Source organism: Cydia fagiglandana, chromosome 2 (assembly GCF_963556715.1).
Source record: "Cydia fagiglandana chromosome 2, ilCydFagi1.1, whole genome shotgun sequence".
Classification (NCBI taxonomy): Eukaryota; Metazoa; Arthropoda; class Insecta; order Lepidoptera; family Tortricidae; genus Cydia; species Cydia fagiglandana.
In genome coordinates, this window is record NC_085933.1 from 22,151,667 (window position 1) to 22,175,339 (window position 23,673).

At 38.0% G+C, this 23,673-nt stretch overlaps 1 protein-coding gene across 1 annotated transcript; it reads left to right on the forward strand.

Annotated features, from left to right (window-relative positions):
* Window positions 1-2,708: 2,708 nt before the first annotated feature.
* On the forward strand, window positions 2,709-9,516 carry LOC134679687 (uncharacterized). The gene is made up of 8 exons (XM_063538635.1): window positions 2,709-2,925; window positions 3,444-3,557; window positions 4,489-4,588; window positions 7,191-7,339; window positions 7,892-7,969; window positions 8,070-8,152; window positions 8,690-8,812; window positions 9,175-9,516. The coding sequence occupies exons 1-8, from the start codon at window positions 2,832-2,834 to the stop codon at window positions 9,514-9,516; spliced, it is 1,083 nt and encodes a 360-aa protein (XP_063394705.1). The 5' UTR covers window positions 2,709-2,831.
* The last annotated feature ends 14,157 nt before the right edge of the window (window positions 9,517-23,673 follow it).

The window sequence follows — 23,673 nt, forward strand, 5'->3', positions numbered from 1 at the left end:
TAAACGTAGGCGTGGTTCCCACATAAAGCAGGAGAAAAGGCCGATGACGCTATAATGCGTCGTAATGATGCCTGAGGGCCTACCGCAAACCACGTTCGAGGTGTTGCCTCTCTGTCGCACTTGTAAATTCGTACGTAAGTGTGACAGGGAGACAACACGCCGAACGTGGTTCGAGGTGGGCTGCCTGGAACGGAACATCCAATTAACAGCGTTAACAGGCAATATTATTAACAGCGTTTTTTACCGGTACATATTAACAGGACATCTTAAATTATGTCCAGTTATATAAAATTACCCTGACAGTCTAAGATGTAGTAAGCTCACATTAGTATTGATGATAATGATGATTCATGATTGTATGAATGCAAATGTCACCTGACCTTCCAAACCGTAGGGAAAACTAGGCATTGTTGAGATAAACCGGTTTTTTCTCGATGATGTTAACCTATAGGCACAGTTGTTCGACGAAGGGAGACAGGGAGGGGGGCGGCGGGCACCCGAGCTGTATACATTGCTGTCATCGCATTGTTAGTAGCTTGGTATATTATTATGTCAAAGGCCGTCAGACCACTATTACTTTTTACACTGTGCTTCCAAAAAGCTTTTTACACTGTGCTGTGGTACCAAAAAGCGATTATTAAAACAATTCAAACCCACAACCTACGATTGGTGTATGAGAGTGGAATCATGAACCAGTCGCCTCTCTGGGTAGAAGTAAAAGTCACTTCTTCCCTTGAGTAATAGTCACTTTACATCCACATTTATATCATTCGATTGACGATAATACAGTTCACTAAATGTCTCCACAGCTACCGGTAGTGCACAGCCCTGATCCAAGAGATCATGCTTCGTCCGCGTCAGGGATCGGAACCGGTTTTTCGCAAAATCTTCGAAGTAACCATATATTTCGAATTAATTTATACTCCAAATGTAGAACTCAGTTGTGTTTTTAGGTAACCACTTCGTATTATTAAATTGCCCAATTATAAATGAAATAATTAACAAAGAACGAAAATATACCGCTTCCGTTTTCCCATACAAAAAATACCGGTATCCAATCCCTGGTCCGCATACATACGGCGCGATTCGGGAAATGAATTAGAGATGCACGAGATATGAAATAGTAATGTGACGTTCCCCAGCAAAAGGTACCATTGCCCCGGCTGAATATTGGAGCGGCGTTAATAATAACGTAAGCGCCAGCCGCCATAAGGTACCTTTTGCCGTGGATCGTCACATATCTTTACTATTTCATATCTGGTGAATCTCTAATTCATTTCTCGAATCGCGTCGATACTTGTCAATCTAGCTAGCCAGTACAAGGCCTGCATTAAGGAAATTGTCTTGAAATGAAACTAACACTCCGCAAACGGTACGAGGTTCGCACACAAGTAGATGGATTGCCAAACAACAATATTGAATGGCCAGTTAACAACTGACAATATGAAGTGTTAGTGTCAATATTTAGATAAATACTAACGCCGCTTTGAGAGAATTATTAATGTTCATTAATAATCAGGAAGATGGTAGGGAATGATATGTATAGGTGGCCAAAAAATAAATGCATGCCGTTGCCAGGGATATTTAGGGATTATACTGAGCAACTTTTACTATGGGACCAACTCCGAAATCGCAAAAAAATTTGCCTGTTTCATACATTTTGGCTGGTTCATTTTCTATGAGAGGGTACATTTTTTTTCGCGGATTCGGGGTTGGTCCCGTAGTAAAGGTTGCTCAATATAAGTTTTCTGGCCGAAAGGTGTCGTGTTTCGGAGGTTCCGGGGCAAACTGCCGAATCCGACACAAGAGCAGCCGACGCAACGGAGCCACGCCTTTTTGTCGTCTAAATAGTGTTTAGTTTTAAGTTTATAAAACACATATGTATGTTAGTCTGTAAGGTATTTGTAATATGGGCCTTGTTGCCTGAATTAAATATCTAAATAAATAAAAATATAATCCCAAAACGTCCCTGGCAACGGGAACGCACTATTTTTTGGCCAACCTGTATAATTATAAATGTGTAGTATACAAAGTGTTTGGTACATCGTTTGCCAAATTAAAACGGCAGATAGATTGAGTCATTTGCTATCTTCTCAGGCCTAGAAATTTATAATTTGGTGCAAAAAATTTTTTTCATTCTATGACAGTTTTTCGTAAATTTCAAATTTTGACTTGCGTAGTAGTAAAAAAAACTATGGCCAATTTTGTTTTTCTAGGCATGAGAAGATAGCAAATGACTCAAGCTATCTGCCGTATTAATTTGGCAAACGATGTACCAAACACCCTGTATAGTAACTTACATTACAATTTGACAGAAAAGACAAAATTACTTACACCTACTTTACACCTTACCCTAAATAAGGGGTAGGTACGTAAGATATAATACGTATAGTCTGTCAAACCAAGAACAAAGAAAAAACTATACGCATCCCTTTCTTTTCGGTACTAGCACTAGCGTAAGACAAAGACATTATGATTCTTCTTTTTTCTGCTCTGAAAGTTTCAGAAAAAAAAAATGTATATCAGTACCTATCTGTATTCGAGTCAAAGATCATTTATTTACAAACAAGATATAGTTATACAGTATTTGAATTTCTAAGTTTAGATCTATGTCGCTTTTTGTTTTGTTTAGTTCATTAGAAAAATTAAATATAATCTCCTAAGAAATGCTACCTCTACCTAATCAATCATTACTCCAATGAGTAATGACTACACCACTATAACTTACGTACTTGCTACTTAATGAGAAATTGTTTACCTATAAGTACACGTTATTTCCCTAATCTTACTAGCTATTTAATAGCTTATCAAAAGTTAATTACTTACAATAAATGTTCATTTCATGTGCTGGTACACACGCAGGTGGAGTTTTAAAAATGTTTGTAAAATTAGGCAGCTTTATTTTAGTTTTGATTACTACTCAAGGTAAGCCTTGTATAAGTTTTGGATACTTTTGACTTTATTGTCATAAATCGTCACTATTTTGAAATAATCTCGTATCTCACGCTGCTACTCAAACTTGAAACGCAATAAGTCTGTATGCATACATAGTTATCACATTTTTCTTTTGATCGACAGAACAAGAAACGAGTTTTTTTTCAAAGTAGTCACGAAATCACTATCATTATCACAACACCCTATAAGACAAAGTCCCCCGCCGCGCCTGTCTGTTTGTGTGTTTGTTATGTTCGCGATAAACTCAAAAACTACTGAACGGATTTTTATGCGGTTTTCACCTATCAATAGAGTGATTCTTAAGGAGGGTTTAGGTGTATAAATTGTTAACCTATGCGAAGCTGGGGCGGGTCGCTTTCCCTAAAGGGGCCCACTGATTAACAGTCCGCTAAATTTTGACAGTTCCGAACAACTGACAGGCCGATACCGTCCGGCGGACTGTTAACCAGTGGGCCATTTAAGAATAATAAAACTTACCTTATATTTAGTGGAAAACAAGCCGGAACTAACTTGCGACAGCTTGACGCACCAGCCATTCCGTGAAGGCAACTTGGGGCAGTCGGGGATGCTGGCCTGGCTCGGCGTCATCCGAGCGCATCTCCGTAAGTCTTTCCCCTGCCCTTATCCCACGTTATGTGGGGTCGGCACAACATGTTTTTCTCTTCCATTCTCCTCTGTCTTTCGTCTCCTCAGCACTCACTCCTTTCTTTCTCATATCCTCTTTCACACAATTCATCCATCGTTATTTGGGTCTACCATACGCTCTCCGTCCATCAACATTCATCCCTAACATTCTTTTGCTTATATGGCATTCATCCCTCCTCATTACATGCCCATACCACGCTAACGTAGTACTCCTCATTTTCTCCGTTACTGGAGCTACTTTCAAACTTCCTCTTATATACTCATTCTTGATCCGATCCTTTCTCGAGTGCCACATATCCATCTCAGCATTCTCATTTCCGCTGCGTGCACTCTTCTTTCATCCGCTACTTTCATCGCCCAACATTCTGATCCATACATTGCATTCCGAGCGCATCTCCGTAAGTACTTACACCACAAATATTTTCCCAAGGTCACCTTCACGAGTGCAACAAATATAAGAATGATATCTAAATTATTAAATGTCATTTACTTATCGTGTGTCTCACTCGCGCCAATGTATGTACGGACAGGTACGAACGATTGGAATTATAAAAAACCGGTCAAGTGCGAGTCGGACTCGCGTTCCAAGGGTTCCTTACATTACCCAATTTTTTAAAATGTATTTTTTTTTTTGTGGAACGTGTATGAAATGTCTTTAAATAACCCGTAGGGGTCGGATCAAAAACTAAGTACTTAATTAAGTCTGACTCACGCTTGACTGCATATTTCTGATAGGTTTTACAGTCATCTATAGGTAAAGAAATATAGTTTGTGTATTTTTTTCTAAATATAGACCCAGTAGTTTCGTAAGAGTTCCGCGTTGTCCTTTTGTGGTACGGAACCCTAAAAACGGTAATTTGTGTAAGATTAAATATTTACTTGTTTCAGATATTAACGGCAGAACTCACATAGCAGTCACCGGAGCAGTTTTAGTAAAACCCAGATACGCTATAGCAAATGCTGATGACATGTCTAAAATACGGAAACAGTAAGAGAGATGATCCAATCCATGCTAAATATAATTAACAAAAATTTGCACTCACTCAAAGGTTTAATTAATTCCCGACCTTTTCAACACCCCACGCCATAGGTTAAAATAAAACCGGCCAAGTGCGAGTCGGACTCGCGTTCCAATTCAAGGGTTCCGTATATTACACAATTTTTAACAATCAGTGCCGGATTAAGTTATTTTGGTGCCCTAAGCATTTCTAGGTGCCCCCTCTCCCTCATTGGTCATCAAGATTACATTGATTTTTTTGGTAAATTGAGAGAAGTTCATTGCCGCATTACAGCTGAGAATGGAAATCAGTCACATCATTTTATCACGAAAATTGTCAGTGCCGCAGCAGTAATGTGCAACAGAGTACCTAATGCTGTTGCAGTCGCCACCCGAATGTCACCTTTATCATAGCTTAGAAAGTGATAGAAACGCGAGCGAAGCGAGCGCGGAAATTTTTCGATATAAAAACGCAATATGATAGACAGTTGTACATTTTGACTTTTAGTATGGAAATCAGTCATATCATTTTATCACAGAAGTTGACAGTACTGCAGCAGTAACGTTGCAACAGAGTAATGTTGCTGCAATCGCCACCCGAATGTCACCTTTATCAAACCTTATAAAGATATTGAAAAAGCGAGCGAAGCGAGCGCGAAAATTTTTCGATATATAAACGCAATTTTACTTATAGTCCCAACCAGGCGCGAATCCAGGATTTCACACAGAGAAGGGATGGGACAGTTTTCTATCAGCCTAGCATAAGTAGGGCTCGATATTTAAGGGTCTCAGCGAGGTTGTTTTCATGCATAAAATATGCAAGAAAGCAGAGCTTGGAATTGAATTGGCGAAGTGTGAGAAAGGCAGTAAGTAGGCCCAGCTGCGAAAGAGGAAAGCTTGGATTTGGATCCACGCCCAAGTGTAATTACGGCAGAAGATCAACTTTGCCGTAAGGCAGAAGGCCTCGCATAAGACCTAACGCCGAACCGCAAAAGAGTGGGTTGAAATCGAATCTATGCATGTAATCACGACTTTTCTACTACTACCGATTGTTTCCCAAAGAATTACGCGCCATTATTTTTGCAAATTAGCTTTTGGACAGCTAAAAAAAATCGTGTGGTAAAAACGATGTGTCTGTCCCTAATTTTAAAATTTGTTCACCTTTTTCAACCTGGCAATTTGGTGCCCTAAGCACGTGGTTGTTTTGCTTATTGGTTACAAAGTCTTTATTAATTCAACCATTAAAGTCGACGAGTACAAAAAACTTTAAGCTAGCTCTCAATTCAACATTTTTTTTAAAACATTATTTTTAATTTGACCTTACAGTTACTCGTAAGTAGGTAAGACCGTTAAATATTTAAAATGATTATCTTATCAGAAAATTATCACCAATTACTCTAAGAAAACTACTACTCTAAGTAATCCGGCACTGTTAACAATGTATTTATTATGTGAAACGTGAGTGAAATCTCTTTAAAAAATCCGTAGGGGTCGGATCAAAAACTGTAATTAAGTCCGACTCACGCTTGACTGTACATTTCTAATAGGTTTTCCTGTCATCTATAGGTATAGACCTATTATATGTATTTTTTTCAAAATTTTAGACCTAGTAGTTTCGGAGATAAGGTGGGGGGAATGGTCATTTTTTGCCTATTTTCTTGAATAACTTCTAAACTGTTTATTCGAAAATTATAAAAAAAATATATTTGAAATCCTTACAATAAGCTCTTTCATTTGACATGTAACATGATATAGTTTGAAAAATTTAATTTTTTCATTTTTTCATTTACCCCCCAAAAGTGGCCCCCATGTTTAAAATTCATTTGTTTACGTTACATGTCCGTATTTGGGTCACAAACTTACATATGTGTACCAAATTTCAACTTGATAGGTCCAGTAGTTCTGGAGAAAATCGGCTGTGACAGACGGACAGACAGACAGACAGACAGACAGACGCACGAGTGATCATATAAGGGTTCCGTTTTTTCCTTTTGAGGTACGGAACCCTAAAAAAAAATATCAACTAAACTAACTAAAAATATGTCCTTCAGGTAGGTACATCACATCTAGCCCCAAAATTGAATTGCGACTTTATGATAAAATAATCCAAATCCTACATAAACTAAACAATGATAAAACTAAACTACATGGAAATTAAAATGAATGAACATCTCGCTATACAGTCAGCAGCAGAAGTTGCTAAGCGGGCGAAGTGTTCAAAATTACCTTGACAGTGACACGCTCTTATTCTCCTAACAATAAGTCGCGTCAAGATCAATTTGAACAACTCGCCCGCTTAGCAACTTCTGCTGATGACTGTACCTTACGTATTGTTTCTTTTTACCACATGTCTATGCATAACTACCTAATTCTAAAATGTCGGGACGGACGGACAGCTGAACCCTTTGTTTACAATAAGATTAATTAAATATTAATTGCCAATAATGGTAACATTCCATTTCTAACCGCAGCTGCACTACCGGTACTGAACGCGTCGCTTTCATTGTCAAATTCCATAGTAAAATGAACAGTAATGCAGCTGTCATTGGAAATGGACTGTCACCTTAATTCGCGTTTCCTTTCCATGTTCCAGAGGAGATAGCAAAGCCATGTTCATCTCCCAGGACAGAGGCACCTGGACGTGCAAGCTGGGTGACGTGTCTTTACATCCCGAGTACGATTTCGCTACCTACAACACAATCGCCGTAGTAGAATTAGATTTGGAGTCACTCACCAACACTGGTCAGTCATTTTGAATCATATAATCTGTAACCCAGGAAGCGCTGGTGGCCTAGCGGTAAGAGCGTTCAATCCGGAGGTTGCGGGTTCAAACCCGGCTGGTACCAGTGGGTTTTTCGGAACAAATGTACGAAATATCATATGATATTTACCAGTCGCTTTTCGGTGAAGGAAAATATCGTGAGGAGACCGGACTAATCCTAATAAGGCCTAGTTTACCCTCTGGGTTGGAAGGTCAGATGGCAGTCACTTTCGTAAAAACTACGCCTACGCCACTACGCCTAATGCCTATTACGCCAATTCTCGGGATTAGTTGCCAAGCGGACCCCAGACTTCCATGAGCCGAGGCAAAATGCTGGGATAATGCGAGGAAGATCTTTAACCCAGAGTCCAGTGATAAAACCCCCAAAACCTGAGAAAAAACGGGCCCTTGCAGTCTTGACCAGACCTTGTAGGAAGTGTCCTTTCCTATTATTTATTCTGTGATACTGCACACACTTTTTACCATCTTTTGACTTGACAACAACAAATTCTTCTTTGTTGTTTTTTTTTCAGCGCCCATGCTTCCTGTCTGTATGCCTACATTAATGTATAATGCCTCTAATCAATTGTATGCCGTTGGATTTACTGACGGTAAGTCCAGTACTCCAGATTTAATTGATATAACTGTGTAGATGTTTTTTTCCTTTCATTGAAACGGTTTTTTGTAGTAACAGCATCGTTTTTTTTACAGAAAATAAATTACTGGAAAAAATAGCATACAAAGTGGAATATGTAGAAAAAGCCCTTTGTGAGGAGTTTTACGAAAGAGCTGGCGTAAGTATTAAATCAAGTAACTGTATTCAGTTTGCAACAAAATCCCTGATACACAACACCATTTTAGACATTTGTATCGACAACCGACGAATTGTCGTTGTAAATATGTTGGTTTTAAATATAAGGTATGTACTTATTTTTCAATTAAGTATACATCATTTTACTTAATATGGACGGTGACATAAATATATTTGCTTTTGCTTCCTCCGTCTATGTGCTTCTTTTTATTGCATAATTTTTCAACGGCCCATTCTAAAAAGTTCAATGTAAATTCTTATGTACCGTCTCTCAAGAACGGGGTAGAATCACAGAATAAATAATAAATAATAATACTAGGTACAGAAGACTCACTCTCTAACAAAACGCGTCTGCTACGATCAGCACAGATATGGCCGCTAGGTGGCGACAGCGCCACGCGCGGCTTATGGCTTTCCCCAAAATTGGGGTGGAACGGATGTACTTTTAGCTACCGACGAAATCGCGGAGTGAGCCACGCCTGGTAGAATGTAGAATGTTATATTTTTGTTTTATTTACAGCACGCGAAGAGTATGTATACTCCGTCATTATACAATTGTGCGTTCGCCGTGAACAAAATGGAAAACTGCGAATGGGAGAACGGGATGGTATTAGTTTCTAATGCGACGGGTCAGTGGGTGTTGGTAAGTCGTGATTTAAGTATGCTATTGCTTTTGTGTTTGTATTTGTGGACTTGGGTTTGGTAATTTCCGCTGCGGATATTTATTTAGGTAAAGGCAGGCGTGGCTCACTCCGCGATTTCGTCGCGTCGCTTCAAGTAAATGCGGCCCACACCAATTTTGGTGTCTAGCAGTAGTAGTTGCCGCGCACCGCTATGGATCGGACGCCTGCTCGCGCTTGCGCCACATTGCGGTCATATCTGTCGTAAAGAAACCCTCAATCATGTCCTGACTTTCTTACTTTTCTGTGTGTTTTTTACTGTTTGTTGTTGTGTGTTGTTTTGTACTGTTGTTGTGTGTTGTTTTGTAATGTTGTTGTTGTATAGGTTGGATTCGGCGTCCAAGGCCCGGGTTGCTCGGCCCCAGCCCGCTTCATCGACGTGTACCCCTACCTGTACTGGATAAACTCCACCTCCAACATCGAAGACTTCGACGCCGACTACCCCTTCAAGGTCAAAATCCGCAGATCCGACACTTTATCCTTCGAAAATATTACAGACGTTATAAAGAATAACTATTTTAAGAAAGAGCGTACACCACTTAATATGACTTTCCGGGAATTCCTTAAGGAGAAAGGAATTTTGACAAGACTTTTGGGTGTACAGAAACAGGATAATATCACATCGGAAAAGTTTGATAATTCCAGCAATGTAAAAATAAAGGCATAATAAATAATAATCGTTTTTTTTTTTGGTAAATTTGATTCTGTATTAATTTTTTTATTTTGCACCAGGTTTACAAACTCCACTATCTCATCAAGACGATTCTAACAAACCTAACAGACTTCCAAAAGCCCCCCCTTTGTCTCCACCATCAGATCAGTTCGATAGTACCATGACATTGCATTGTCGATGTTACATCGTTCAGGTTGCCAGTTTAATATCGGTAGCCGATTGAATAATTTATTGCAAGATCTGGCTTACAAAGCTATTTTAAACACACATTTAAAAAAAGCCTGTAAATATCCATTGACATATCGAAGCCATTACCAAAGCTTGGTTTTGAACATCTAATTAAACTTACTCGCGTAACGCGGCCCGACAAAAACCCCGAATTCGACATATTAATGTAAGCTTGTTAAATTTTTCATATAAGGAGGGGCACGGACGAGATAAGAATAACTAAACGTTTAGTTTGAGACAAACTAAGCCCGATACTTGTTTTGAAATACATAATATGTACCTTTGCTTATTTAAAAATGTTACATCAGGAGCGGTATCGTGGTTGCATTTATATCACCTGTCACGTCATGCGTCACTATCACACTTACATATTTGTTAGAACGTCACAGGCAGGTGACAAATGATAAAGAGCCGACCATCTTAGCCATACAGGAAAGCATGAGAACTAATTACCTAATCGATAAAAAACAGCAACTGAAGATGGTATACTTATAATAATAAGTTCAATGATAAATTATAGACATATAGGTTAGGTATGAAAATTAGGTTATTTATTTACTTTTAAAATATGTAATTGATTTTAAAAAACTTACACAACAGTATATGTATAGACTTAAAGAAGAGGCTGATAGGATGGGCCTGCGAATCAACAGACGCAAGACAGTCAGCATGCGAGTTAAATCAAGGACAACGGATCCGCTATCACTGGGGGGCGAGAGCCTAGACTCGGTGTCAAAGTTTGTGTACCTAGGGAGCGTATTATCCTGCAAAGGTGGAGCGGATGAGGACATCGACAACAGGATAAAGAAGGCGAAAGCTGCATTCGCGCAGTTAAAGGCTGTTTGGGAGTCGAATGTGCTCACGCGACGTGTTAAACTTTCCCTCTTCGAATCAATTGTGAAATCTGTGTTGCTTTTTGGCTGCGAAACGTGGAGAGTGACTAAGGGCCTAACGAATAAGCTTCAAGTCTTCGTCAACAAGTCCCTCAGGTCAATCCTTCGCGTTTTCTGGCCAAAAACTATGCGCAACGAAGACCTGTGGCGTATATGCCGGCAAACACCCATCGGCCAAGAAATCGCGACACGGAAATGGAGATGGGTAGGACATACTATTCGAAGAGGGGAAACAAACAACGCAACCATCGCTTTCGGTTGGAAACCGCCGGAAGGAAGCCGTGGCCTCGGGCGCCCTGTACACTCTTGGCAGCGGTCCGTCACAAATGAGCTACGAGCGGTCGGGTTGAGCTGGAGCGAGGCCAGAGCGGTCGCTGAAGATAGGAAGGCGTGGCGCGAGCTTGTGAAGGCCCTTGCACCTCTGGGGTGCCTTAGGACAACAACATATGTATAAGGGTACTTATCGTAACGGAAATATCCAGCTAAAATACCTCTTAAAGTAAAAAAGTAAAAAACTCTTCCCATCAATTAGAAAAACATTAACATAACTATTCCAAATCCTTTTGTACCAGTTAATTATGATATCATACATCAACCCCTTACTATTAAAAATCCATTAAAAAACTCATACAAAAACTCTGCTCAATAGTTGAAAAGGCAACCCTATATGGTTGTTCTTTAGGTTGGTTTTCGGAGGAGGTTAGAAAAGCGGGTAAACAAAAAACGGTTGAATAAACACAAACCCAATAAGTCAAACAAATGGGTCACATTATTGTGTTGTTATTCAAAATCCCAAGCATGGAGGAAGTATTAAGTGTCAAGTGTATTAGTTACGACAGTTGAGGGCGGCGTGTTTCCATAACACTACGACATTTCGGGTCAGTAGGTACTGTAAGATAGACGGAACTGCCTGTCTGCTCTACAAATATTTGTATTAAGTATTACGCATGACACGACAGAGGGTGAGACAAGAATCATCATGTCATTGCGCAATAAGCGCGACTGTAATAGGCCTGGCTGGAGGGGAAGTTATGAATATCAAAGACTTCGGAATCTGATTTTGCTAGTGGCGACTCTAATATCACAATGTCAAAAGTAGCACAGATACCGAGGTGTTATTTTTACCTAATATAGGCCAAATAAATTACTGAAATAAAAACTGTATCGAGAATGTAATAATTGTGGCATTTGGGTAATAAATATAAGGACAGCTGACAATTAAACATGTAGGTATATAATATATATGCTTGAGGAGTATGAGTAGGTACAATGCGAACACACACTCTAAACAAAGGTCCATACATTTCAAGACCACACAACCAATCGCGCATTAGTTTAAACAATATAATTAAAATGCATTAATACTTTTACTAAGATCTTATGAGCAGGTAAGCTACCCGCTCATTTTATCGATTTACCGGTAGTACTTCCTCTAGAGTCCGGGGCCAGGGTCCATTTTTTAGGACCTACCATCCCGAACACAAGACTAGACATAGGCACTAAAATTCACAATATTTATATCATCATCACCATCATCATCATCTCAGCCATAAGACGTCCACTGCTGAACATAGGCCTCCCCCTTGGACCTCCATTCCAATATTTATATATGTAAGTGCTATTTGATCTCCAATTTTGTTTCAGATTTAGCAACTTGTTACGGAGGAAATCGTGCGTGAGATACGCGACAATCACCAAGACGATCGCCAAAGTCGTATCAAAACCAGTTCAAACAAGTTGTTATTTCTGAATCGAAATCCAGATATTTTCTAATAATTACTACTAGAAGTACTAGTTGTATGTTTCCAATTAAAAAAGAACTATTTAAGCAGTTTCTTAACCAGCCGTAGTCTTTCCACTACGGCTGGTCACCGAGGGGAGTTCAGACCAAAACCCTCAAATAAAATACATGGTGTGTCTGACCATGGGGTTTTAAATCCAGGGCTTGATTTTACTCGCTAAAAAGTAGCTCAGTTTAGCGAGTAGAATCGAGTCCTGGATTAAAAGCCCCATGGTCAGACACACCCTGTATAGTAAAAATATAAGTAGCATCAATGTTGCAACTCTATTTACACCCCAGATAAAAGTTGCCCAAGACCGGAAACAATGGAAGCTATTGGAGGAGGCCTTTGCCAACAGGCACACTGAGTTGAGAGATTTCATATAGAAATAGAAGCCAGCAACCAACATAATATTAAATTCTCTCACCCAGTCTAAGGGGCTAATATAAATAAATAAATAAAATTTAAGCAGTTTAACCTACATGAGCAGTGTCCTGTCTGGACCGAACGTACCGAATACCTCGAAGTGGACCCTACCGTCCGTGAGTCCGTAAATCAAACTAAAATGGCTTTTACGTTCAACCCGAGCTGAACGCTGTATGGCTAGCATGGACGTTGTAATATTTCCGCAGATATTTTTCCTCTATGACTCTGTTGTATCAAGAAATAGTATTTTGTGTAACAGGTACATAATAAGGGCTAAACAAGACAAAGACAAGTTTAGTAACTCGGGCCCCTGTATTTTAGGACGTAATTATGTACCATTACGCATAATATTGCTTCTAAGACAGCATCGAAACAAAACCCTAACATGGCCAATAAAATCAAAGTACATAATATAAATACCTACCTATACAAGAGCATAAATTTATAATTTATAATTTATTGTGTAATAGATTAAAGCTAAGTATGTACAGCACATTAAGTACATTAATAACTTATATAACTAAAATCTTACCTAAAATCTTATATAACTTAAAAAATACAACAGTTTTTTACTACTTACCTATATTATAAGTTTGAATATTCATCATAAACCTGCTATTATTATGGTCCTATAGATACAAGATCCTGATACAAGGCTTAAAATTAGGACTACATCCTACAGCAATATGATTGAATAAATTTTCATAAATATCAACTGGACGACGATAAGAAGATACAATCGATACGACGACGAGATGTTTAAATCGATACAATCGACTTAAAAGGAATGCACAAAAGACCATGCTAGCCCTCATAATAGAATCAAAGGACCCCGTCATAGACGCACAATCGCACCGTTGACATGTTTATGGGTCCCACTGACCGTGAACCTCTATACCACAATATTGAAAAACATCCTAATTCCTTTACGAAGCCGCTGTGCGTTGAACCTTCTATAAAGATAAAAGGTTGATAAAATAGATGAAATTAAAACAGATCCTTAATATACTGTCTTGTAAAACTAGTGTGTTAGCAAAGGATTTTATGTTTATTCGATTTTTGTGGTTTACTGGTCTAAATGGAACATGATAACTTAAAGTTTTGACAGTATTTGTATTTTAAACTGATGTCAGCCAAAAAATAATAATTTTGTTTAAAGGACAGTCAGCACAGTAGTTATAAACTCTTACAGCATCTTATATTTTCTATGCACATATTTGTGTCATACCTAAGCAATTAAGGATGACTCACGTTAGACCGGGCCGTGTCCGGGCCGGAGCTTCCGGCGCATCGTTTTCTATGGAAAGCATCACGTGATCGCCTGTCATGTCATAGAAAAGTAAGCTCCGGAAGCTCCGGCCCGGACACAGCCCGGTCTAACGTGAGTCATCCTTTACCCTCAAAAGCAATCAAAACAGATTAATTTGTGTAGAAAATATGCATAAACAATTAAACATCGACCCTTTGTCTACATATTAAATCTAGTTATACTTAGCAAGACATCTATTGTGGGATAATCGGCAACATCACAATCAAAAAGGTATTCTTTATTGTGTAAGTAAGGTATTCGGTATTCTGTATACCTTTTTGATTGTGATATTGCCGATTATCCCACAATAGATGTCGTGCTAAACTCACTGCTTTACCTCACTTTGTACGTCAAAACAGATAATAAACATTGCTTTATTATTTTGTATAATTTCTTGGAATGTATGAAATACGCGACGTTCCAAGGCAGTCGATAGATCAGAGTTTGAAACCTGGCCGCGGCTACAGTCAGAAACTAGATACAGTACGATAACTTGTGCTATGTTTATTGATTTGAACAAACATACCTGTATGAAACATGTGACGTTCAAAAGCAGGCGATGCATCATTGTTTAATGCCTGACCGCGGCTACAGTCAGTAACTAGATACAGTACGATAACTTGTGCTATGCTATTGTTTTGAACAAACATACCTGTATGAAACATGTGACGTTCAAAAGCAGCTGATGCATCAGTGTTTGAATGCCTGACCACGGTTACAGTCAGTAACTTCTAACTAGATACAGTACGATAACTTGTGCTATGTTATTGTTTTGAACAAACATGCCTGTATGAAACATGTGACGTTCAAAAGCATCCCATAGATCAGTGTTTGAATGCCTGACCGCGACTACAGTCATTAACTAGAGAAGCAGTACGATAACTTGTGCTATGTTAGTTACTCGTATTTTGTATAAACATACCTACTTAGTGCATCTCTAATTCATTTCCGGAATCGCGCCGTATGAGATATGTGACATTCAAAGGCAGCCGATAGATCAATGTCTGAATGCCTGGCTGCGATCACAGCTAATGTACCTGCCGTATGATACTCGTAGCGTCAAAAATACATGTCAAATGATGCTTTAGTACTATCTACTGAGTCAACCTGAGCCAGGAAGTATCTACCTCGCATGTAGATGTTTTTTCCCTCTACTTAAAAGTCATTTTGTAAACCTTCAATGAAGAATTTATGACACAAAAGATGTTTTTTATACCATGTCAGTGGCAAACAACGGCGGCCCGCCTGATGGTAAGCATTCACCGTAGCCTATGGACGCCTGCTACTATAAAGGTGATACATGCGCAATACGCGTTGCCGACCCTAAAAAAATAAATTAAATTGTTGAAATAACATGACTTAACAAAGTTCTAGAGATTCCAAATAAAGTTGACGTTCGGATGTCAACTACAGCTGATGATTTATCAAGGAATTTGACAGATACAGCGGCAGCAACAACGACGCCGCCATAGCAAAAGTGACAGTCCATTCCCAACGACAGCTGCACTACTGTTGCGACGTTACTGTCATTCATTGTCTTGTCATTCATTTTACTATGGAAATTGACAATAACATCGACGCGACGTGTCGGAACAGTAGTGCAGCTACGGTCAGAAATGGCATGTTAGCTTAATGCAGCTTCAGTTGACACCCGATCGTCACCGTGAGACGACGTGCTGATTTTAAAATTTATATTGTAGTAAAGTCATGCTAGTTGACTTTAGAGTTACATTCACTAGTTATGTCCCGTAAATGGTTTTATGAGCTCTAATACATTGCGGCGCGGGAACAGAATCACTACCACTGACTAGTTCGTTGCAACTTTGTATGCTATGTGCGAAGTGCGTGGTGGGGGAACTAAAACCGATGATGACAGTCGAAGTGGCAAAAATGGAAATTTTCTGAAATAAATATGAAGCACCAACTGCAGCATTTAACAAACATAAGCCTCTCTTTGACTCCATTTCTTATAAATGAGATGATGATACAGGCCCGACTCGCTTTATTTTAAATGTTGAATTAACAAATCATTTATGATATGACTCGTTTGAATCAGCGTTCAATATATTCTTCGTTAGTTGTAATTTATTTAAGAGTAATTTATTTATTTATTTATTTAGATATTTAATTCAGGCAACAAGGCCCATATTGCAAATACCTTACAGACTAACATACATATGTATTTTATAAACTTAAAACTAAACACTATTTAGACGACAAAACGGCGTGGCTCCGTTGTGCCGGCTGCTCTTGTGTCGGATTCGGCAGTTTGCCCCGGAACCTCCTCGATATAAAGTACAGCGATCAATTTTCGGATGAGAATTTGATTGAATCGATCTTGATGTCGACTGCACAAATGCAACCATTGCATAAATAGATAACAGGTAGGTAAACTGTTAGTTAATATATATTTTTCCTCATAATAACTAAAAATTAATTAATCACACGAGTATTAGCGAGGGCGTAAATATAGCTGGTACGTCAATCTGTCACTTGTGATACATGTTAGACGATTTAGAAACTCGATTACATCAATTACAAGCGAAAATAATCACATGCAATTTATTTACTTAAGGAACTCCTAAACAACTGATTAAATCAAACTATTAGTCAGCGGCTTGCATGGACACCGCAATTTATAACTAGACAGTAGTCAGGCGTTTAAATCATAAGTGTCAACTAGATAAGAGCGAAAGTAATAAAACCACCCCGTGTGGAACGCGCCGATGCGAACGCAAGCGCACAAACCTGTCCGTTTTACAAGCGCGCGTCCGCAGGCGCGGCACCACACTACACGCATTTCACACCAACCCACATAATTGATTTGGCTCGCTCACCGGTTATTATATTATTCAAATCGGTGATAACTCTTGATAAATGACGACTGTAATTGCATATAATGCTTACAGTTGGACCGTTGAATTGTGGAGTATAGACTTCTATAACGATATTTATGGTTTTTACGGCTAAGAACTTAGTGTTGCTGGAGGTGCCTTAAAGTTCAGCTGTAGTACTAAAATATTAGGTACTATTAGATGTACGTGTGTATGTTGTACTTGATATGGATTAAATAAACAATAAATAGGACTACATTTTTTTATTACGAAAGATGTTGATTATTTTTATATCGTGCCTTATATGTTTTTGTATCTATCAAATACATATTTATGTTATAAACCCTTGTCCTTCCAAGTCAACAGTGCAATCGTTGACTTACAAACGTACGCACTACTCTAAAAACCTACCGAATTGTGAATTTTATACAATAGAAAGAGGTGCCCACCACAGATCACCCAAAGCAGAGCGGCCACTGCCGGGTGTGCTGTGCCAAAAAGGAGATGGAGAGACAGTCATATTTTGTGGCGACCGGCGCGAGCGTGCACAAAGTCGTGACGAGTGGCGGAAGACAGGGAAGGTCTACGCCCAGCAGTGGGACACAATATAGGCTATACCTGTATAAAAAATAAAGAGAGCAAGAATACAAATTAAATATGGATATTCTAGTACCACAATATCCAGGTCTTTCAATATTCACCTCTATTTGCATTGCCAGGAAGATATAGAGCTGTTGGGAATGCCTGCTAAGCTAGTTTATGGCCTGCGACTCTACCTGCTTGCGACACGACTGGCACTGGTAAAATCTTGCACTGAGTTAAAAAGAAGTGTCTTTATTACGCCTAGCCTAACTTAAGTAGGGAAAACTGTGGACAATAGAACATAAAAAACGTGATCGTCGAATTCATCGAGCGAGCGTAGAGCGAAATTTTATTCGATCTAGATCCTGTTTAGAATTTTATTTAATAGTAGCGATATGGGGGATCTCGAGGTCTACAACTCACAGAACCAGTAGTATTGTGAAGCTACAAATGATTTCCAATCTAAAATTGCAATTCTGAATACTGATTTAGAAACAGTAGAGCTTAATATGCGGCGGTTAGGGAGCTATAACGTTACCAGCTTTACTGGTAAGCTATCGTCAATTACACAATTTCAGGAGCCATTTTTTGCCAAATAAGGAAAATTTTAACATTAAATATTTTATAGCAAAATAATAAAATTTCCCAACAAAACATCATAAACAAATTCAGAATCATTCGTATGAGATATTCCATTGGTATGGGTATGAAAGAATATGCGGAATTATTTAGTGCACCATCGCCCACATTGTTAACTGACAGTTGGTAAACCTTATTACAATAGGCATAAGGTCCATTGATAGACAGTTAAGAGTGCTGTTTGTTCCCGTGTGGGAATCAAATATCACTATGACGGTCACTAAAAAAAAGAATAGAAAAAACTATTGTTGATCCCAATTAGATATCAATTTCCAAAACAAAGTGAGGCAAAAAAATGGACAGCGGAAACAGCGTTCACACCTTAGGGAACTGATAAGGGAGAATGAGATTGAAGGGTTCCGTAGATAATGTGTAACATAATTTTAAGCAATACCAGAGAATGTGGTTAGATTTTCATAGTCGTGTCTCATTATGATAATGAGAGGATATTTTTTGAAATTTGATAACGTACCTATTGTAAACGACATTGTCATACAGTAGAAGAAAATGCAAACAAACTGTATACATAAACTACAATACAGTACCTGGGAATAGCAATGCACGCACGAGAACTTTCCCAAGTTGCGAAACTTTCCACATGAGAATTTCTCGGTAACTTCTGAGAATGTTCTCGAGAACGAGAATTTATTTATTTATCGTAGTTTATACCATGAATATTCACGATAGTTTAGGTGTAGTCCTTACCCCCAGAAAATTCCAACTTTTGTTCGTCCGCTTCCGGTCAGAAAAATGTATGACGACCCGGCCAAACGGTCAGACTTAGGTGGGGGGTGCTCGACCAAATGTCATAGAGGGACCCTGGCAGTTTTTGACGCCGCCATTTTTTTTCAATAAAGCCGACTTTTTTTTAACTTTTTTAATTTTGTCCTAGCGCGCTGAAAGTTTGGTCACGGAATCTCGGGGTGCCCTAGATACCTATGAATTTTTTTTTTGGAAAAATGCTACAATTGCGGTAAAACTGGCCACTTTTATTTTGTATGGCAACTTTTAAACGGTTCGTGATAGGTGGGGGGTGCTCGACCAAATGTCATAGAGGGCCTCGAGACAAAACAAACTGCATTAAAAAAAAACAAATGGCCGACTTTTTTTTTATTTTTTTAAGTTGGTCCGAGCGCGCTGAGATTTGGCATGGCGGGAGATAGAGGCCTCTAGATTCTAATTAAAAAAAAATTTTTTTTGGATAAAATTGTTGAAAGTCGAAATGTTCTCTGAAATACAGTGAGAATTTAAGCAATTTATTGGTAAACTTATCAAATCAACAAAATAGCTAACTGTAATAGACAATAATATATGCATAAATAACATTTAGTTTTAAGTTATGCCTATTTAAACTTTATTTCAAGTACATTCTCTTGTTTAAACAATAATTTCCATGTTGCAGGAATGTTCTGAGAACATTCTCGAGAACGTTTCCGCTTTTTGGGAATGTTCTGCAATTTGTACATTGCGCTACCTGGGAATAATCTCTTCAATAACTTAAGCTATTCTAACAGAATGGCATGTCTGTTATGTAGGGACAAAATACCGTTCGTAATTGCAGTTACGCATAAAACGATCCTGAAGTAAAAATACTTATACCTAGAAAACCTTCATAATCCATAAGTACCTTATCCCAGGATTCGAACCCTAGACCTCTTGTTTCTAGGCAGGGTTACTACCGACTAGGCTAGGAGTAGGAGGCCGTCAACTTAAACATGGTTTCTTTCCCTCCGTATCCCTTATATTGAACCCTAAAAGGCCCTGCTCCCATTGGAGCCGCCGGTAGCGATCCGTCAAGAGTTTTACGGCACTCGATATCCAAGATGGCGTTTATCGCTTTTGACGCGACTCACTAATTCGCCATTAAGTAGGTGACACCTTTGTTTTTTTAGGATTTTTGACCGTTTTTGTTTCATTGACAGGTAAACGATGGTCAAATATGGTGACAGAACTTTAGTTTAAATTAAAATCATATTAACTGTTTTAAACTTATTAGATAGTGTTTTTCATCCTAAAGGATACAATTACTTGCCTAGATGGTTATTTACACAAAATATCATTTGCCATATATACCTATGTTATCTTTAAGTGCCTAAACAGAAACTATGGGTCTTGTGTGTAACTGAGGTGGTTTGTAAGAAGTTTTTTATGATCAGCTACTACTGGTTGAAGTTTAAGTAAATATTTAGGCATGTCGTAAATATAGATAGCTATAATTATGGATCTACTGATTCTAAACAAATAAATAAATAATTAAATAAATTTAAAAAATATACTTGAACTGTAAACTATGTAAACAAGAAATAATTCCAATTTCAAACTAGTTTTAGTACCAAAACTCTACTGTAGTACCAAAACTACAATTTAAATTTCTTTAGCAACCTTCTACGTTATGATATACCATGTACCTATTTCGTTCGTCGTTCGTTATAAAGATACCTATTTGATTATTGTGTACCCTTTTTTAGTGTAGGTACATTTTAATAATACATATTATGAGAAAAATAACTGTGCAAACTGCAAATACATATTCGAACTAAAATAGATTTAACGATTAAGATGTTCACTTAATTAAGCTTGTGCATAATTTGGCATAACTTTACCACCGGCAGTCTCATTAATGATACAACCTTTGGCTGCATGCTGTATGTGTTAATCCAATCCAAATCTAATGAATAGAATAGAATAGAATAGAATAGAATAGAATGTTTTTATTCCTGACAAAACTTAATAGATAAAACAACAGGTAATACTACCACGGTCACGAAATGGTCCCGACTCATATTTAATGACTTATACATCCTGACAACCACGCGTATTCGGGAAACGAGATAATCACAAGATCTAGAGACGATATAGAGATCAACTAGATTTACATTAGATATCGACTAGATATGACTTGGATATCTAAGTCATAACTTGTCGAAATCATTCAAGAGGACCTTCAGAATCGCGGAAACGTCAAATTTATCTTACAAATATCTTTAAATTATCCATATCGTAACTTGTTGAGATCTAGTAGAGATCTATTTCATTTCCCGAATCGAGCCGAACATTGCATTTTCATTGGCTGTAAAAAAAAGCTAAGTAGCTTTAGGCACTTAAACCACTGATGGGTTTTGCTAGACTTATATCTATTTTGAGTTACCCGTTAACTAGATACATGTACTCGTAACTGCGTCAAAATATCGGGAGCTCGAAAACAATACAAAAGGTAATCACGGTTCATATCACAGTCGATATGAGTGTAGTGAAACTAACCGTGAATCTTTCAAAACTGTCACTGGGTTTTGGTATCGAATACACCTTCGTCCTTTTCAGCAATGAAATAACCGCCCCGTGAGGTCCTAATGCTTACCGTCTTCTGTAAGGTTTTATCGTGAGGAAACCTGCATATATCTGCGAAGAAATTCAAAGGTGTATGTGAAGTCCCCAATCCGCGTTGGGCTAGCGTGGGGACTATAGGCCAAGCCCTCTCGCGCATGAGAGGAGGCCTGTGCTCAGCAGTGGGACGTATATATTAGGCTGAAATGATGAATGATGATGTGTAAGGTTTTAAAAATGGCGGTAGGTTAGGGTAAGGGACCGTAGAACTTGCAGCATTCACGCCACGACATCACGCGACTGGCGACGGCGGCAGCCATAGGTGGGAACAAAAGGTCCGATCGTTGTGTCTCGCTCCAACCTATGATTATCGCTGCCGCCGTCGCAAGTCGCTCAATGTCGTGGCCGAACCGTAGGTAAGTTTACAAGGCTTCCACGGAAAGCACTCAGTTTTTGCATTTAATATATGACTGTATTGTTTGCATTTCGTCAGGTTAATAAATTATTTCGCTTCACGAACATATTGCTGTGATTTTATTCCGTATTGGCAGAAAGCGTTGCACGTAAATCAATACAATTTCAATAAGTAAAACATAATATTCTACAATTTACCATCACCTTGATGCAATAGAAGGAATTTAGTCTGTTAAATTAATTAAATTAATAATTCGCACTAATGAGACTACTATCACATGAATGTCAATATGCACATAAATATGGACACAAATGTGTATTACATATGGGACTACGATTATTTAGTGACTTGAGTCATTATATTTTTAAGTAATAATATTTTTAAGTGGGTTGTAAAATGTTAATTATTTATTTTTGTCTTCCTTTATGTAATACATATCGCGCATTAGATTACTCTGTAAAGTGGTACTGTATACTTGATTATTAAATAAATAAAATAAAATAAAAATAAAATTATGATTTCAAGCGTAAAAGTGTTTTGGGAGACTTTTGGCTTGTTTAAACATCATTATAATAACGATGAATATACTATTAGATCAAATTATCAATCGATGCTTAGATTAGAACCCATTCAGAAAACAGGTATTAGGTCATATTTGGTTACTGTATTCAAAACCTAATTTACCTATGTAAAAAGTAGAAGAATATGTATATATCATATTAACTTATTCAACAAATAACTAATATGTACTGTAGTACAGTCAAGGAATTTAAATTCCGACCCATTTCGTACTTTGTCACAGTGACAATCAATATGAAAGCCGCTAGAGACCTCATACGGTTGTCACTGTGACAAAGTACGAAATGGGTCGGAATTTAAATTCCTTGACTGTACAGTAAATAGGTGCGTAAATTTTTATAATAGGTATAACTACCATGTAACAAGCGTTGTAAAGTGCTTTCAAAAATTGTCTGGATTTGAGCAATGAGCATCACATATCATTGACATAAGATATCCATTTATTTTTATATCCATATAATTTCTCTAGTATCAGACTGAGTACAGTCGGTATCAAAAGTTGGGGATCAGACTACGCGTCAACAGTACATTCGCTAACACCTTAAGAAAAAGATTTGTATTTACATGTAGAAGACTTTTGAACGCAAATTGTAGAGATTTATATTTGGTTGGAAAAGTATTCCAGGGTGGCCCCTACTATTTATGACGACAGTACCGGTCTAAGCGTACCTATTCAATTATCCCAAACCTGTATTACGCAAACCCAACCTAAACTGGGGGGCAATATTTTTATTTGTTAAGTTAGTTTTACTCATTCTTAGATTTATTTTAGGTTATAATTTGTATGTTTAGTCTATTGTAATTTAAATGTTTATAATAAAAAATAATCATATTGTCTTATATTGTGATAAGTTTCATTATATTAAAATGTTTTACCTAAACTGTAAGGATAACCTATATGTATGTCACTATACAGGAAAAACTTTCCAATATCACCTTGTTGTACCGCATTTTTTTATATTTATAAAATAGTTAGTTTGCACATTCGCTAATCGTTGTTTTCTTTTGTTTATATAAAGACTGCAAAACAAAACAAGCCTCATTACCACCAACATTATCACTTTAATCCCATATCGCCGTCAAATTAACTCAATATTTTGACGCACGTCGGTTAGTAGGAGAGAAAGAGACAAAAAAGAAA

Coding starts and splice junctions, on each gene's coding strand:
- LOC134679687 (XM_063538635.1), top strand. CDS start 2,832: ATGTTCATTTCATGTGCTGGTACACACGCAGGTGGAGTTTTAAAAATG. Junction 2,926..3,443: donor AGTTTTGATTACTACTCAAG/GTAAGCCTTGTA, acceptor CCTTATATTTAG/TGGAAAACAAGCCGGAACTA. Junction 7,340..7,891: donor GGAGTCACTCACCAACACTG/GTCAGTCATTTT, acceptor TTTTTTTTTCAG/CGCCCATGCTTCCTGTCTGT.